This window comes from Monoraphidium neglectum (assembly GCF_000611645.1).
Source record: "Monoraphidium neglectum strain SAG 48.87 unplaced genomic scaffold scaffold01228, whole genome shotgun sequence".
Classification (NCBI taxonomy): Eukaryota; Viridiplantae; Chlorophyta; class Chlorophyceae; order Sphaeropleales; family Selenastraceae; genus Monoraphidium; species Monoraphidium neglectum.
The window spans coordinates 1289-16271 of NW_014012400.1; the positions used below are offsets into that span (position 1 = coordinate 1289).

The window sequence follows — 14983 nt, forward strand, 5'->3', positions numbered from 1 at the left end:
GGTAGGCTCAGGGTGAAGGGTGGGCGCGACGGAAGGGTGCGTGTGGGGACCCAGGGTGCGAAGAGGTCGGGCTGGGCTATGGAGGGCCGAGGCCGCCACTGCGAAATCTTGCCCTTTTCATCCTGGCGAAGTGCTGTGACCTGAGCTGCCTGCACGGCACCCCGTCCAGCTGAGTGCTGGATCCGCGCCCCTCCCCTGCATCAGACGAAGGCGCGGACGCGCGCGCGCACCCACACCCACACACACACACACAAACACACAAACACAGTGCGCCCTCACCTTTGACGCCTGCACCTGCAGCCTCTCGCTGCACTCCAGCAGCCGCTGCATCCCGCCCTCCCGCACAATGTCGCCCACGTTGTCCTCGTTGTCGCTGAGGCCGTACAGCGCAAACGCCGCGTTGTGCTGCAGGTTGTACTGCGCCGACTCCAGCAGCTCCAGCAGCGGCCGCAGGCCGCCAGCCTGCACGATGCCCGCCTGCAACAGGCAGAGGGGGCGGGGGTGAGGAGCAGCAGTCGTCAATGTGGCAGCATATGCATGGTGCATGGTGGCGTGGGGAGCGTGCCAAGTCATGAGAAGCAACTGGGCGTGCGCTGCTGCTTGCATGGCGTCAGCGCACGCGTGTTCATACTCAGACGCATGTCATGAGTATCACGCATGAGTATCACGCATGCACACACCGCGTCAGCACACAAAACAGCAACTGTGCAAAAGCAAGAGCAAGCGCAACGCCGCGCTGTCACGCGTACACATGCTCCCCGTCGTGCGCGCGGCTTTTTCCCCGCCGCGCGCACACCTGGTTCTCCGAGTCCTGCGCGAGCCGGCCCAGCGCAAACGCCGCCATCTCCCGCAGCGCAGTGTCCGGCGCGGCCAGCATGCGGATCAGCGGCGGGATGGCGCCGCGCTGGGAGATGCGCGCCTTGAACGCTGTGTGGGGATTTGGTTGTGTGCGCAGGGGAAGAGCGAGAATGAGAGTGTGGCCAGAGTGCGCTGAGCAATTGGCGGGTGGCGGTGGGGTGCAAAGGGTGGGGATGACTAGCGGACGCCCCAATGGAGGGATATCGGCCAAGCATGCGCCAGCTCGGCACCTGCGCGGACGACGGGCTCTGCCGCGCACCGTTGTCGGTCGTCGCGAACTGGCCCAGCAGCAGCGCCGCCTCTCGCTGGCTCTCGGCGCACGGGCTGCTCAGCAGATTGATCACCGGCTGCAGTGCGCCCTCAGACAGCACTTGGCGCTTGATGTCCTGCGGCCAGAGCCACAGGAGAGCATTGCGGGAGTGGGGCGAACCTGTTGGCGCAGGGCTAAGGACACACAGTCCGCGCGCTCTGCACCCATGCGCGGCGCAGCGCGCCGCGTCGCCACTTGTTTAGGCCCCATGGCAGCCAGTGCTGCCGTTTGCACCTGGCCCGCGGCCAAGAATTGTCCCATTAAGCAGGCCGCCCGCTGGCAGGCGCCGCCCCTGTGGTGGTGTGCGGCCCACCTGGCTGCTGTGCACGAGGTTGCCGATCACGCCGACCGCCTCATAGTGCACGCCCACATCCTCGGACCGCAGCATCTGGGACGCAAATAGGCGCGGCACAGGGGGCGCAGGGCCGCAGCCATCAGAGCCGACGAGCACGGGCTTCTGAGGGAAAGCACGCGCCGCTTGGGCCGTGGAGGCCGGCACACCTTCGCCACTCTGTGGCGAGCAGCAAGCCTGTCCTTCCGCCCTGCTGCACGCGGCTGCTGCAGATGATTACAGCAGACCGTCCGCACATACCCTCTGTCCTTCTCACACACACGGAAACACACCTGTATGAGCAGCGGCAGCGCACCGCACTCTACAATCTGCCTCTTGTTGTCCTCGTTCTTGAAGGCCAGCGTGCGCAGGGCGCCCGCGCCAGCGCGCTGCACCTTGATGTCCCACGCCTCCAGCAGCGCCACCAGCGGGGGAATGCCCTGCTCCTTGCGCACCTGGTTCTGCGGGGCGGTGCCGAGGGGGGGGCAGGGAGGCGGTGCACGCAGGCAGGGCGGGGCAGGCATGAGCGCTTATTGCGCGCATCGCACGCCGCCGCACCCTGGGTCGCGGCGACAGAGGTGCATGGGTCGACGCTACAGCAGGGCGACGGCAAGCAGGCGCCCCACCACATCCGGCCTGCTGCCGTGCTACCCTACCAGCATCCTGCAACGCCCACGCGGCCCCAGCGCCCTTGACGCCAACCCTGCTGCCCATGGCCCTGGTGCGCCAACCCCATCAGCAGGACCGACACACACGCAACCCAGGAGCCTGCCTCCACAGCCGTATGACCCCACTGCACCTTGATGTCCACGTTTTCGTGCGCCAGGTTCGTGATCGCGTCCGCTGCGCGCCGCGCGACGCCGCCGCTGCCTGGCACTACGCGCGTCACCGCCGTCGGCTTGTGCGCGCGCAGCAGCTTCACGAGGCCGGGCAGGGCGCCTGCCTGGGAGATCTGGGCCTGATACTCTGGCTTGACTGCCAGGAGGCCCAGGATAAAGCAGGCCTCCTTCTTGATGTCATCAAACCTGAGGGTGGGGGTAGTTGGTTTAAATGCAACCCGACGCGCTGCTGGCATCCCGACGCGCTGCTGACATGGATGCGGAGCGCGCGGGTCGGAGGCGCGCGCGGCGGGAGCAACGATCCATGCGCCCCTAGCGCTCGCGCGACGGCGCCTGCCCGGGGCGTCGCGCTGTTGATTGGCGGCTGCCGCGCACCCTGTGGACGGCCCGTCCAGCGTGTCGCCCAGCATGAGCAGCGGGACGACGGCGGGCACCGCCCCCAGCTGCACTATCACCTCCACCAGATCATCTGCGGGCCGGGCGGCGATCCCATGTGCGTGAATGGGTGCTGAGGGCAGCACTGCAGTGGTGCGCACGCTGGGAGACGCACATGTATAAGCGCCCCAGAGGTGCGCAAACCCAGACGCACCGGCGCGACTGCAAGGTGCACCGGCGACAGCGGCAGCGGGCGCAGCAAACGGGGGCGATGAGGGTGCGCCGGCGCGGCATGACGCGGCGCGGCGGCGCGCGGAGGGGCGCGTGGGTCGCGGGCGCACCGGACTTGCAGTGGTCTGCTAATTGGTGCGCGAGCTTCCGCAGGGCCAGCTTGTCGACCTTTGCCACCGGGCCATACGCAAAGCTGCTGATGCCGCTGATCGTGGAATTAAGCTGCGCGGGGGCGCAGCACGCAGGTGCGCCAAAACAGCGGCGACGCGGGCACGAGAGCGCAGGTCAAGGGGCCAGGCGGGTGATGGCGGTGCGCGGAGCAGCGGCGCTCGGCCGCTTGGCTCGGAGGGGCCACCAGCCGCACGGTGCAGGGCCGGCCCTGATACCCCGTGTAAGATAGGGCAGTCGACATGCGAAAGGGGCCCCCACCTCGTCGTGGAGGGCGGTCTTGGCCTGAGCTCCCCGCGCGTAGCCTGAGTCCATGATGTCTACAGGTAGCTTTCGCTTCAGCGTACCTCTCTCTCCACCTTCACTCATGCTGCCTCATGCCGCTAAAGGCCCACGCATGGAGGGGCTCGGACCTGCAGTGGGCTGGCTAGATCGGGATGGGACGTTTGAAGCGCGCTTTGGCGAATGCAAAAAAATAATGTATCGATGGCGTACCAGCGCTGGAATACATGCTGGCTGCAAGCAAAGCTCTTTGAATGAACTGACGTCGGACGAGCTGCTGTTGTGCGTGAGCCGATGGGCAGGTGGGCGCCCCGGCGCCGCAGCGCACGCTGTTTACGTGCCTGAAAGCAGAAGTGGCCTTACAAGTACGTCAGGCTGCACAGAAGAACAGTCCTCACTAAAAGGGTGGCCCCAAGCCACAGACGCTCATCTCACGGGTGAGTACACCCCGCCAGCTCAGGTGCCCTGCGGACACACGCCACCACCGCGCAAATTTCTCTCCTCTTGCCCAAAACACCCAGGACATTTCATCCCGATATGATACAAAAGAGAAATCACTAAAAATCATTAAATGTGAAAGCAGAACTGTGCAATGCCAGTGCGTGCCCCTCCCTGGCGCAGTCGCAAGCCCGCCGTCACCGCGCAGCCTCAGGGGCCACGATCCTGCGAAACGTGAGCGACACGCGGGGCCCATCCACACCCGCCCGTTTCGGCAACGCATGCTGCCAGCGCCGCTGCAGCGCGCCGCGCATGACCAGCACGTCCCCGGGCGACAGGCGCACGCACAGCCGGCGGCGCGCGGCGCCGCCGCCCGCTGCAGCCTCGCGCAGGTGGAAGTCGCGCGTCGCCCCAAATGAGACAGACACAATCTGGTGGTCGCAATTCAGGAGGAAGGGGACAGCTAAAGGATCAGCAATCATGATGATCGAGCGATTGTTGGTCAAACATAGCCCTGGTGTCACAGTCATTTCCGCGCACCCCGGCGCCCAACGCATTCCTGTCCCAGGCCACGCAACCGCAGGGCCGCCTGAAGCGAGGGCGCCCCCCGCATCATCCCACAGGCACGCAGCCTGTGGGACCGCAGCACGCTGAGTCATTTGCAGCAGTTTCAGGCCCCTACAACGACTCATCGCACCTCTGGTTCACTGCCAAACACCTTATCATCGTCCCGGTGCCACCCAACATAGCGGGACCCGTCCTCATACAAATTCAAAAGGCACGAATTGAAGGCGCCGCCGCCACTGCTGCTCGCGCCCTCGCCGCCGCCGCCGCCGCCGCCGTTGTCGTCGCTGAACCCCGCGTCCGTGCCTTGGCTGCCTGCGCAATCTGAAGCGCTGGCACCGCTGCTGGGGTTGCCAGCGCCGGGCAGGCCGGCGGCCGCACTCTCTGATGCCACCAGGCGCTCAACTGCCTCCTTTATCTGCAGAAGCAAGAATTATGGGCAATATGACTATGCGCTGGTGAGCTGTGGGCAGGACACACTGCTTGACTAATGTTTTCACGTGCGCTTCTTGCACGGTGCGTGTGAGACAAGATCGATGTGCATGGTTGGATGTGGAGCTTTTGCGCGTGTACGAAACACCTGGCATCCAGCTTTGGATACAGTCAAGGCCTAGGTGGTGTGTCCCCACTCGTGGATTGAGGCGTGCGTGGCGCATGGCAGCTCCAGTCGCGGGGTTTCGTGTGCACCACTCTGCGACTCAAGGGCTGCGGCCCTCGCAGGGCGACACGCCGCCCTGCCACGTGCCATGCGCCTGCTCAGGGTGCAGCCAGCGTTAGTGTCTCCCAATCCCAAACCCAAAATCCACACCTGCGCCACGGCACCAGATCCCCAGGGCAGCGGCGACAGGGTGAGGCCCGAATATGTGTAGGTGAGCGTCGGGGAGTCTGCAAAGTAGCATATCTGCCGCGGCTGCTGCACGCGGCGCCCCATGACAACCACCTCCCGCTGCTGCAGTCCAAGAGGGATGGCGGTTGATGGTCAATAAAAGGTCGGGGCGGGAGCGCGGTCGCATTGGTCGAGGTGCATTGGCATGCAGGTGCGGGGCGGGGCCCTGAGAGGGCCGCTGCAAGGGGGCTTGGGAGGTAGCCTCGGCAAGCAAAGCGCACCTCCCATGGCAGCGCGAGCAGCGCAGGGAGAAGCTTCGCAAGCTGCTCCAGGGCGCGGGGGAAGTAGCCCAGGATCGAACCCTGGCATGGGCAGAGAGCACGCACAGCACAGGGGTGAGGCAGGAGACCGTAGCGTCGGGCGAGTCGCATCGGGGCATGCGTGAGGGTGACCTAGCCATAGGGCTGACGGTGCTTTAAGGGGACCAACCTGCGTCAAGTCGTAGAACCCCGCGCGCGTGATGGCATTTGGCACCACGGAGGGCGCAAGCAGCACAGGTGGCAGCGCAAGCTGCAAGGGCATGGGCGGGGCGGACGCGTCGCCAGGCCCAAAGCTCTTGCGCCGCTTGCTGCCGGTGCCCACGGACGCTTCTTCGTCACTGCTGTCGATTCTGCTACGACCACTCATGATTGGCTCCTGTCGCCGGATGGGTGCCTCCTGTCTGCAGAGATCTGCTGCTTAGATCTTTGCAGGGCTCCAATATCGGATTTTGATGAAACTTTCAGCTATATATGCATCGGCATCCTACACTTGGTCGCCTATGACAGTAGAAGTTGAGCAGGATGCCGACCTGTCACTCAGCGCTGTTGAATTGATACGGTCAAATCCAGTAGATACGATACGCATGATCATCATTTGAAACCTACTTCATGACCTCGAGGCACGATATTGGACGTGCCGTCGGCAAGTCAACACGGTCTGCGCTCCCACTGGGCATTCTCACCATGCGCCATTCAGCCATAGTGTGAAAAAAGCGTAGCGGACGCCCCTGACTGGCCTTAGTTTCCCAGCAAAACCAAGCGTCAGAGGTGTCTTCTGATGCCGTCGGTGGTGGTGGGCGCACGGCCCGGACCCCCGCGAGACGGGCGGGCGTGACGGGGGACACGCGCAACCAGCAGCTGCTGCACGTGCATGCTGGCGTGCCCACACGCGTGCAAGGTTTGAACAATGGCATCAGTGCGCCCACGCCGCAGCTCCCTGGCTGATCTGATAGAAGCGTCCGGCCTTGTCTCTGGTCTGAGCACGCGCCCGGGCTCCGCCGCTTCCGCGGCCGCGTCGGCGGCATGCGCCGCTGCGGGCGGCCTGTCGCCCGAACTGCAGCCCCTGCTGCACGCCCGTGAAGCCAGCAGCCTGCGTTCAGGGGATGATGAGGCGCAAACAGGCGCCAAACGCGGGGCCAACCCCCGCCAGCAACAGAGGGCGGCAGCGGCGGTGCGGCGGATCTCTTGCGGTTGCGGGACAGACCGTGGGCGTCCCTCGACGGCGCCACCCCAGTCGCGGCGGTGGAGTTCACTGGGGTTGGGGTCACCGGAGCCTGCTGCGGCTGTTCTGTACGGCGGAAGCGGCAGCAGCCTGTTTCATGTATCACTGTGCTCAGGAGGAGAAACCAGCAGCCGCGGGAATCGAGCCGGGTTTGGATCAACGCGTGGTGTGGCGGAGGAAGGCACACAGGCGCCTGCAGCTAGCGCGAGCGAAGAGCACCCGCAGCCTCAGGAGCCTCAGGAGCCTCAGGAGCCGCAGCAGGCGCAGCAGGCGCAGCAGCCGCAGCAACGGCTGCGTCCCCAGCAGCACCAGCAGCAGCAGCAGCAGCAGCAGCAGCCGCACCAGCAGCGCCAGCACCAACCTGTGAGAGAGGTTGGATGCAGCTGCTGCCGTCACGCGGACATACCTGCATCTGCTGGCAGCCGGCCAAAGGCCCGGCGGGTCTCATGCAGCAACCAGACTGCAGAACGAAAGGCGGCCGCACCTGCCAGCTGCACTGACAGCACGGCTGCTACTGAACGGGAGGCGGCGCTCCGCAAGCTGCAACGCGCGCTGCGCGCCGCCGAGGCCGCGCGCGGCGCGGCCGAGGCGGCGGCGCATAGGGCGCGCGGCGCGGCCAGGGTGCGAGAGCAGGAGCTGGAGTCTGCGCGCCAAGCGGCGCGGCTGCAGCAAGAGCAGGCAGAGGCGGTGCGCACAGCGCTCGCCAGTAAGTTGGAGCAGGCCGTCGCCGCACACGAGGCGGACACGGCCCGCACCGCGGAGGCACAGCGGCGGCAGGAGGCGGAGCTGCGGGCTAGGACTGAGGCGCATGAGCGGCGGGCGAGGGAAGCCGTGGAAGCTATGCGTGCTGGCCTGCAGCGGAGCAGCGGGGCGGGTTTGGGACTGCAGCAAGCGGCCGAGGTTGTAGCAGACAAGCAGCAGCAGCAGCAGCAGCAGCAGCAGCAGCAGCAGCAGCAGCAGCAGCAGCAGCAGCAGCAGCAGCAGCAGCAGCAGCAGCAACGGCCGCATACATACGACGCATTGTCACGACGGGCCTCGCCCGCCGAGCAGGACAGTCCGGAATCAGGGCCCAGCGCCGCGCAGGGGATCAGGGGCCCGTGCCCACGCTGGCCGCAGCACCCACGCACGGCGGGCAGCGACCGCGGCGGGCGAACGGCCGGCGGCGGGGTCGTGGCTGCGGCCGCCACGCTCAGGTTGGAAGAAGAACTGCGGCGGGCGCACCTGCGCCTCGCCGAAGCGCGGGAGGAGCATGCGCACCGCCTGGCGGCGCTGGAGGCGGCGGTCAGCGAGTCTGAGGTGCGCGTTTCTGGTGCGGCGCGCGGTGCAGCGAGGCTGGCGGAGGCGCTGGAGGCGCGAGTGGTGCGGCTGCTGCAGGCTCGGACGGAGGGTGTCGCGCAGCCGCTGCTGTCTGCGCGGAGGCGGCGGCCGGCGTCTGCAGCTTCTGGCGGCGGTAGCTGCAGCATGCAGAGTGGGTCGCCTCGGCAGCAGCAGCAGCAGCAGCAGCAGCAGCAGCAGCAGCAGCAGCAGCAGCTCCTGGGACTGGATATTTCCTCGGCACCTCAACAGCAGCCGTGCAGCCGGCCTTGGTCAGCAGCGCTCTCTGCCCCAGCCACCATCCTGGCATCTGCCGCCTCTGGCATGGGTGGCGCCCCAACGCGCACGCAGCGTGGCCGCGCGCGCCCGCAGTCCGCAGCAACGTCGGCTAGCCCCGGCGTCCCCAGCTGCAGGCCCGGGGCCGCCGCTGGCAGACTTGCTGCGTCGCAGGCGTTGAACGACCGCATGGCCTCAGAGAATGCCCGGCTTTGCTTAGAGCTCGCACGCTGGGAGAGCGGCGCGATGGAGGCGCGCATTGCCAGCACTCCAGGCTGCTGCAGCTGCAGCGCGGCTGCGGGGCCGTCGGCACAGGGCGCGCCTGCTCGGGACAAGTCAGGCGGCCTGGCATGCCATGAGCATGATGACGCTGGCAGCTTACAACCAGAAGCTTGCTCATCAGGCGCGCAGACGCTGCCCGTACAACCAGCAGGCACAGCCATGCCGGCTGATGGCTGGTTCGAAGCGGGGCAGGCGCAGGCACCTGTGGGATCCGCTGCGCGCGGCCGCAGGCCGCCAAACCCTGATTCGTGCCAGCTGCAGCAGCGGCCAGTGCTTGCCGCTCTACAAATGGCGGTCAGGGAGGCGCTCGCGGCTGGCGGCGAGCTGCTGCCCGCCGCCCTGCTGCCAGCACAGCGCGGCGCGAGTTCTCCTGGCGGATGCGGCAGCAGCGGCAGCGGCAGCGGCAGCGGCAGCAGCTGCAGCGGCGGTGTCGGCAGCGGGGTTGAGGCGGCTCTAAGGGCCGCCGAGCTCAACATCGCCCTCAGGGCGCGGGCGGTCTCCTTGGAGGGCGCCCTGCTGGAGGCGGCTGGCGAGCGCGCCGGGGACGCGACGTCGCTGCAATATGAGCGGAGGAGGGCGGAGGCGCTGGAGGCGCGCGCGGCGCGGCTGGAGGTGCAGCTCGGGGCGCTGCTGGCAGAGCGAGGCGCGCAGGGGCGGCCGGCGGGGTGGAGTGGCGATGAGTGTCGCGGCAGCAGCCCACGCGCCGCGTCGGGCGGCGCCGGCGACGGCTCGTCTCATCGGTGCAGAAGCGGTGACGCGGACGCGCTCGACGAGCGGGACGGCGGCGTATTGCGGGGGCTTGGGGCGGCCAAGCTGCGGGACGCTGATGGGGAGGCTGCGCGGGCGGCGGCGGTTGCTCTCGAGGCACGGGTTGAGTTGGTGAGCTGCCCACCAGCTGCGTAGGCATTGAGCTTATTTGAGGGTGAGGGGGGCAGGTGCGCCGGAGGCTTCACCGAAAGGGGGGGTCTCAACGTTCCCTCGCCCTGTGCAGCATGTCTTACATCCTCGCTGCCCTGTGTTTTGACACGCTCATGCACTCAACCGTGGCCAAGCATGATACACATACATAACTCCACACCATGCGTTGGAACCCACCAGGCGGAGCGCGAGCGCCACATCAGCGAGCTCGAGGGCAGCTTCCGTTCGTTGGGGGAGAAGCTGCTGCACGAGCGCGCCCGCTGCGGCCGCCGCGACGCGCGGCTCGACGTGCTGCGCCTACGGCTCGCGGCCGCTCACACTGCACTCTTGGATGCAGGTGTCCCGCTGCCGCTGCCGCTGCCTTTGCCACTGTCGCTGTTGCCATCGTCGCGGACGGCCCCTGCACAGGCGCTGGGTCCCGCAGCAGAGGGGGAGGATATAGCGGGCGCCCCTGCGGGTGATGGTGGTGGTTCAAAGGACGGCGGCCAAGGCGAGCCGCTCCTGCAAGAGTCAGACGCCGCGGACAGCGACGACAATCTCCATGTTGCGGCGCCGGCTGCTACCGCTGCTGCTGCTGCTGCTGCTGCTGGTGGTGGTGGTGGTGGTGGTGGTGGTGGTGCTACTGCTGGTGCTGCGCCCGCCCTCGGCTCGTCTATGCCGATTGGTGGGACCGGGCACGGAGGCCGGCCGGCGACGTGCCAGGGGCCATCAGCGGCACAGAAGGACTGCCGTGTGTGGTGGCGGTTGGAGCAATTGCGGCGGCAGGTGCGTGGTCGGGGTTGTTGCACTGGGCTCTGATGTGAGATGTGGATGTCTCATGAGCGAGATTGGTGGACATTGCCTTTTTGTGCGTCGATCTCGTCTTCGCCTCCCGTGCGGGCTGTGTCTGAAGCTGTCGCATGGACCACGCAAGACTCCGGTCTCAAAGTCCCCCCTGCACTCGCCGCAGCTCGAGGCCTCAGAGCAGCGCTGCGCCAAGCTTGAAAAGCGCCTCGCCCGGCAGGCCGCCACCCACGATGTGGCCTGCGACGCGCTGCGCGCCGCTTCACAGTCCTGGGGGGAGGGGCTTGCGGGTGACCTGCAGGGTGCAGCCGCGGCGATGACATCAGCGGCGGCACGGCTAGCTGCAGCGGAGGAGGAGGGGAAGGAGCTGCGGCGCAGGCTGGAGGATGCAGAGGCGAGGGCTGAGGCGCTGCGTGCGAGGGCGGAGGGGGCGGCGGGCGAGCGGGACACGGCGCGGCGCGAGGCGGATTACCTGCGGCGGAGAGTGGTGTCGCTGCAAAAGGACGGGCGGAGCGGTCTGGGCGGCGAATGCTAGTCGCAACTGGCACTACTCAGTGCATAGGGCGCTGTCTGGCGTGGCAGGAGATGGTTGTGTCCAGCGTCTGGTAGTGTCACCAGTGACCGTCACCGAGTCACCTGCGGGCCCCGGGTCGCCCGGCAAACAATTTCTTCAGTGATGCTTATCCAACTGCATAGCAAGCTGCAAAATCTGTTGATTGGTTGCGATCCTGCTGCCTTCTGCACAGTCTTGGCTCGGCAGCTTACGACAGCAGGCAGCGAGCTCCGTCGGTGCGGGCTGTGTCACATGAAGAAGTAGAGCTTACTGGCATACGAATGATGGCAGACCCGGCCAGCCTGCCAGATCTTTTGGAGGGGCTAGAGGAGGCTGTGCGCAGCGCCGAGAGAACGGCGGAGCGCTGTATACCCAAGCCTGATGACTTATATGTGAGTCGTGAAGTGTTTGATTGCAATATGTATAACTTCTCAGCTAGCCGCCGCTCACCCGCTCGCTGCTCTGCTGCCGTGCTGCTGCCGCTGCCAAGTTGCTGATGCCACCCACGGCCTCTGAGCCGCCCTGGCGTCCAACCCGCCGCTACCTCTACATGCCGCCGCATTCTTTCACATGCCACAGTACTACCAGGGCTTTCCCGAGTTCAAGCGCCGCCGCGCAGACCTGGCAAGCCGCGCGCTCTCCCTGCTCCGCGCCTGCCAGCCGCTCGTGCGCCGCGCCCCTGCCGCCGCAGCCGCCGGCCCGGGACCCGTACCGACCGAGGCCGGCGTCGGCGGCGGCCGGGACGCGGAGGATGGCGGCCCTGAGAAAGGGGAGGACGAGGAGGAGGAGGACGAGCGCGCGGCGGCGCTGGCTGTCGAAATCGCGGACGACTGCCTCGAGCGCGCCGACCGATCGCTGGACGCCGCAGCCGACCTCAGATCAGAGGCGTCCGCGCTGCCCCCCATCCGCGGCCTCGGCCCTCTCGGCGCCGCCGGCGCCTCCGGCGTGGCCGTCGCCGGCGGCAGCGGCGGCCTGCAGCGCTACACCGCCGCGCTGCCGCGGCCGCAGGACGCGTTTACGCAGCCGGTAGACAACAGCAACCGCCCCTTCGTCCCCCGCCCCGCCGCCCCTGGCCGCGCGGCGGCGGTGGCGGCTGCCGCTGCCCGCGGCGCCGGCGGAGGCGACGAGCCTGCCGTGCACCCCTTTGCTGCTGAGCTGGAGTCGCTCACCTACGAGCCCTGGCAGCTGGAGGCTCCAGAGCCAGAGGCGCCGGCCGGGCTGGACGCGGCGCCGTGCGCGTGGGTGGACACGCCGGCGGCGCTGGCGGAGATGGTGGAGGGGCTGAGGGGGGCGCGGCAGGTGGCCCTGGACCTGGAGCACCACTCCTACAGGTGGGCGCCTTTCGGTGTGTCCGTTTGGAGCGGTGGTTTTGGCGGGCGTTTCTTCGCATGTGCGTAGTTCCTTGTGGCTGGTAGTGTTCGCGATGGGTGCGCCTGGCAACGACTATAATCCCAAGCTGACGCGTTGCCGTCGTGGCGTCTCAGAAGCCGCGTGCGATGCCCGCGCGCCCCACGCGATGCGCCAAGCCTCCGCCTCGCCACGCTCCCAACTGTCCCCCCGACTTCCGAACTCCCCTCCAACATCGCGAAGGTCGTTCCAGGGGTTCACTTGCCTGCTGCAGGTCTCCACGCGCAGCCAGGACTGGGTGGTCGACGCGCTGGCCCTGCGCGCGCAGCTGGGTCCCGCGCTGGCGGGCGTGCTGTCCGACCCGGCGGTGGTGAAGGTGCTGCATGGCGCCGACAGGGACGTGCTGTGGCTGCAGGTGGGGCTGCGCTGGGTGTGGCGGGCTCTCAGGAGACGGGGGTGTTGGCAGAAGGCAGCGACGCGAGGCTTTGCGGATGGGCGAGTCACCGGGCGGTGTTTGAAATGGATTCACAAGCAGCGGTTCGGCGCGGTTTTCCGTGCGCAGGTGTGCGTTTGGTCAATGCGCTGCGTGTGAGTTGATTGACCTGGCCCCGCGCCAATGCGTTGTCCGCCCGCCGCTGGTCGCTGCTCCGCACCGGCGGCGCGGCGCCACGTGCGGCCCTTGCACGCCCGTCCCCTCCCCTAGCACCGAACCACCCCCTATCGTCCACACCGACACCCCAATCACAGCGCGACTTTGGGCTATACATCGTCAACATGTTTGACACTGGCCAGGCCGCCCGCGTTCTGGGCAACCCCTCCGCCAGCCTCGCCGCCCTGCTGGCGCGCACCGCCGGTTTCTCCGCCGACAAGCGCTTCCAGCTCGCCGACTGGCGCGCGCGGCCACTGAGCGCCGCGATGCTGGCCTATGCTCGCGCGGACACCCACTTCCTGCTGCACGCGCACGACGTGCTCAAGCGTGAGCTCGCCGCCGCAGACGCGGCCGGCGCGCGCGTGCCGGCCACGTACGCGGTCCCGCTGCCGCCGCACGTCTTGCAGCCTGCCCAGCCGCGGGGCGGCGGCGGCGACGGGGAGGCGGCGGCGGCGGCGGTCGGGCCAATGATGGCGACAGTGCTGGAGCGCAGCCGCCAGATCACTCTGAAGCTGTACGAGAAGGAGCTGCTGACGTCATCAAGCGCGTCGGAGGCCGCCGCCCGCTGGGGTGTCCACGGCCTGTCCGCGCCGCAGCAGGCGGCGTTCGCGTCCCTGTACGCGTGGCGCGACGCGCTGGCGCGCGCGCTGGACGAGAGCACTGGGTATATATTGCCCAGGGGACAGCTGTCTGAGCTGGCACGCGCGCTCCCGCGGTCGGCGGCGGAGGTTCGGCGAGCGCTGGGCCACCACGGCGCGCCGCCGGCGGTCGCGCGGGCGGCGGAGCTGGCCGGCGTGATCGCGCGGGCACGCCAGCAGCAGCAGCAGCAGCGGGGGGCGGGGCAAGAGGCGGAGGCGCCGCCGCAGCAGCCGGCAGACGCGCTGGCCGTCACCAGTGGTGCTGCAGTGGCTGCTGGCGTGACGGCTGGCGAGCCTACGATCCCCCCGGCTGCAGCGACCCAAACCCTAGTGGCAAAGGCAGTAGCTCCGTTGGCGCTGCGGCGGCCGGGCGGCGGCATGCGGCTCGGCTCGTCGGCCACCACACAGCCTGTTGGTGCCACAGGGGGTGCGACAGCAGCATCACCGGCAGCTGGGCAGGAGGTTGCGCAGGCGGCGCTGCAGCAGCGGCCTGCTCTGGGCATGGCCAGGGGCAGGCCGTCAGGGATGGCTGCCCTTATGGGGAACCGCCGCCAGCCTGTGCAGCTGCAGGCGCTGCTGCGTCCCTCAGCTGTTGCTGGGCAGCAGCAGCAGCAGCAGCAGCAGCAGCAGCAGCAGCAGCAGCAGCAGCAGCAGCAATCGGGGCAGCAGCAAGAGGACAAGGCTGCCTCCCTGAGAGCCTCGTTTGTGCTCCCTTTCATGGCGCCTGCCGCGGCGCTGCCCGCAGCATCTGAGGCGCGAGAGCAGCCTGCCGTGCCCCAGGGCGAAGGCGAGAGCGGCGGCGGCAACAAGAGGGAGGAGGATGGGGGCGGCGATGCGCCCATGCAGCAGGCGACCGCTGCGGATGTGCGTGCAGTGGTGGACGCACTGCGGGCCTCGGGGGCGGCGGAAGAGGAGGGGCCAGGTGCCGCTGGGGGCAAGCAGCAGCAGCAGCGGGTCAGCAGCAGCGGTGACGAGGCCTTGTCGGCTGATGATGCAGAGGAGGAGGACGGGTTTATCCCCGTGCCGCTGTCCGAGGCTCTCAAGAGTCAAGGCCAAAAACGCAAGCAGCCCGGTGCTGGCGCCGATGGCGGCCGCGGCTGGCCTGTCGGCAAGCGACCGGCCGGTGGCCAAGGGCGCGGACGGGGCCGCGGGCAGCAGCAGCAGCAGCAGCAGCAGCAGCAAGAGGAGCAGCAGCAACAGCAGCGGCGGGAGCGCAAGCTGTTTCAGGATGTTGGGCTGGAGGACGGCAGCAGCAGCGGAGGGGAGGACAGTGATCAGGAGGAGATTGCTGGCGCTGCAGCAGCCATCGCCGTGGCGCAGGGCGGCCTCCGCCAGTATGCAGCACAGCCCGCCGCCGGCGAGGTGGGGCAGGAGCAGGATGGGGCCGGCGGGCGCAGGGGGCGCGGCGGCGGCGGCGGCCGCGACGGCAGCCGCGGGCGGGGCGGCCGCGGGCCTCGCG

General features: G+C 68.2%; 3 protein-coding genes across 3 annotated transcripts in view; 1 reads left to right on the forward strand and 2 right to left on the reverse strand.

Annotated features, from left to right (window-relative positions):
• Nucleotides 1–3427, reverse strand: part of MNEG_7109 (hypothetical protein) — a gene marked incomplete at both ends in the record, with an annotated part of 4388 nt that extends 961 nt beyond the window's left edge. Inside the window, 9 exons of the mRNA XM_014044416.1 lie at nt 280–477; nt 797–927; nt 1118–1244; nt 1482–1625; nt 1793–1960; nt 2299–2524; nt 2714–2807; nt 3055–3166; nt 3374–3427. Coding sequence (XP_013899870.1) covers nt 280–477; nt 797–927; nt 1118–1244; nt 1482–1625; nt 1793–1960; nt 2299–2524; nt 2714–2807; nt 3055–3166; nt 3374–3427 — 1254 coding nt within the window. The remainder of the gene's footprint in view (nt 1–279; nt 478–796; nt 928–1117; nt 1245–1481; nt 1626–1792; nt 1961–2298; nt 2525–2713; nt 2808–3054; nt 3167–3373) is intronic.
• Nucleotides 3428–4029: 602 nt separating this feature from the next.
• MNEG_7110 (putative Alpha-ketoglutarate-dependent dioxygenase alkB like protein 3) lies at nt 4030–6243 on the reverse strand (the record flags this gene model as incomplete). The annotated part of the gene is made up of 6 exons (XM_014044417.1): nt 4030–4263; nt 4530–4814; nt 5205–5345; nt 5504–5584; nt 5712–5792; nt 6226–6243. The coding sequence occupies 6 exons, from the start codon at nt 6241–6243 to the stop codon at nt 4030–4032; spliced, it is 840 nt and encodes a 279-aa protein (XP_013899871.1).
• Nucleotides 6244–11460: 5217 nt separating this feature from the next.
• On the forward strand, nt 11461–14798 carry MNEG_7111 (exosome complex exonuclease RRP6; the record flags this gene model as incomplete). The annotated part of the gene is made up of 4 exons (XM_014044418.1): nt 11461–12221; nt 12481–12652; nt 12985–14446; nt 14767–14798. 4 exons carry the CDS (start codon nt 11461–11463, stop codon nt 14796–14798), a joined length of 2427 nt encoding a protein of 808 aa, XP_013899872.1.
• Between the last annotated feature and the right edge of the window lie 185 nt (nt 14799–14983).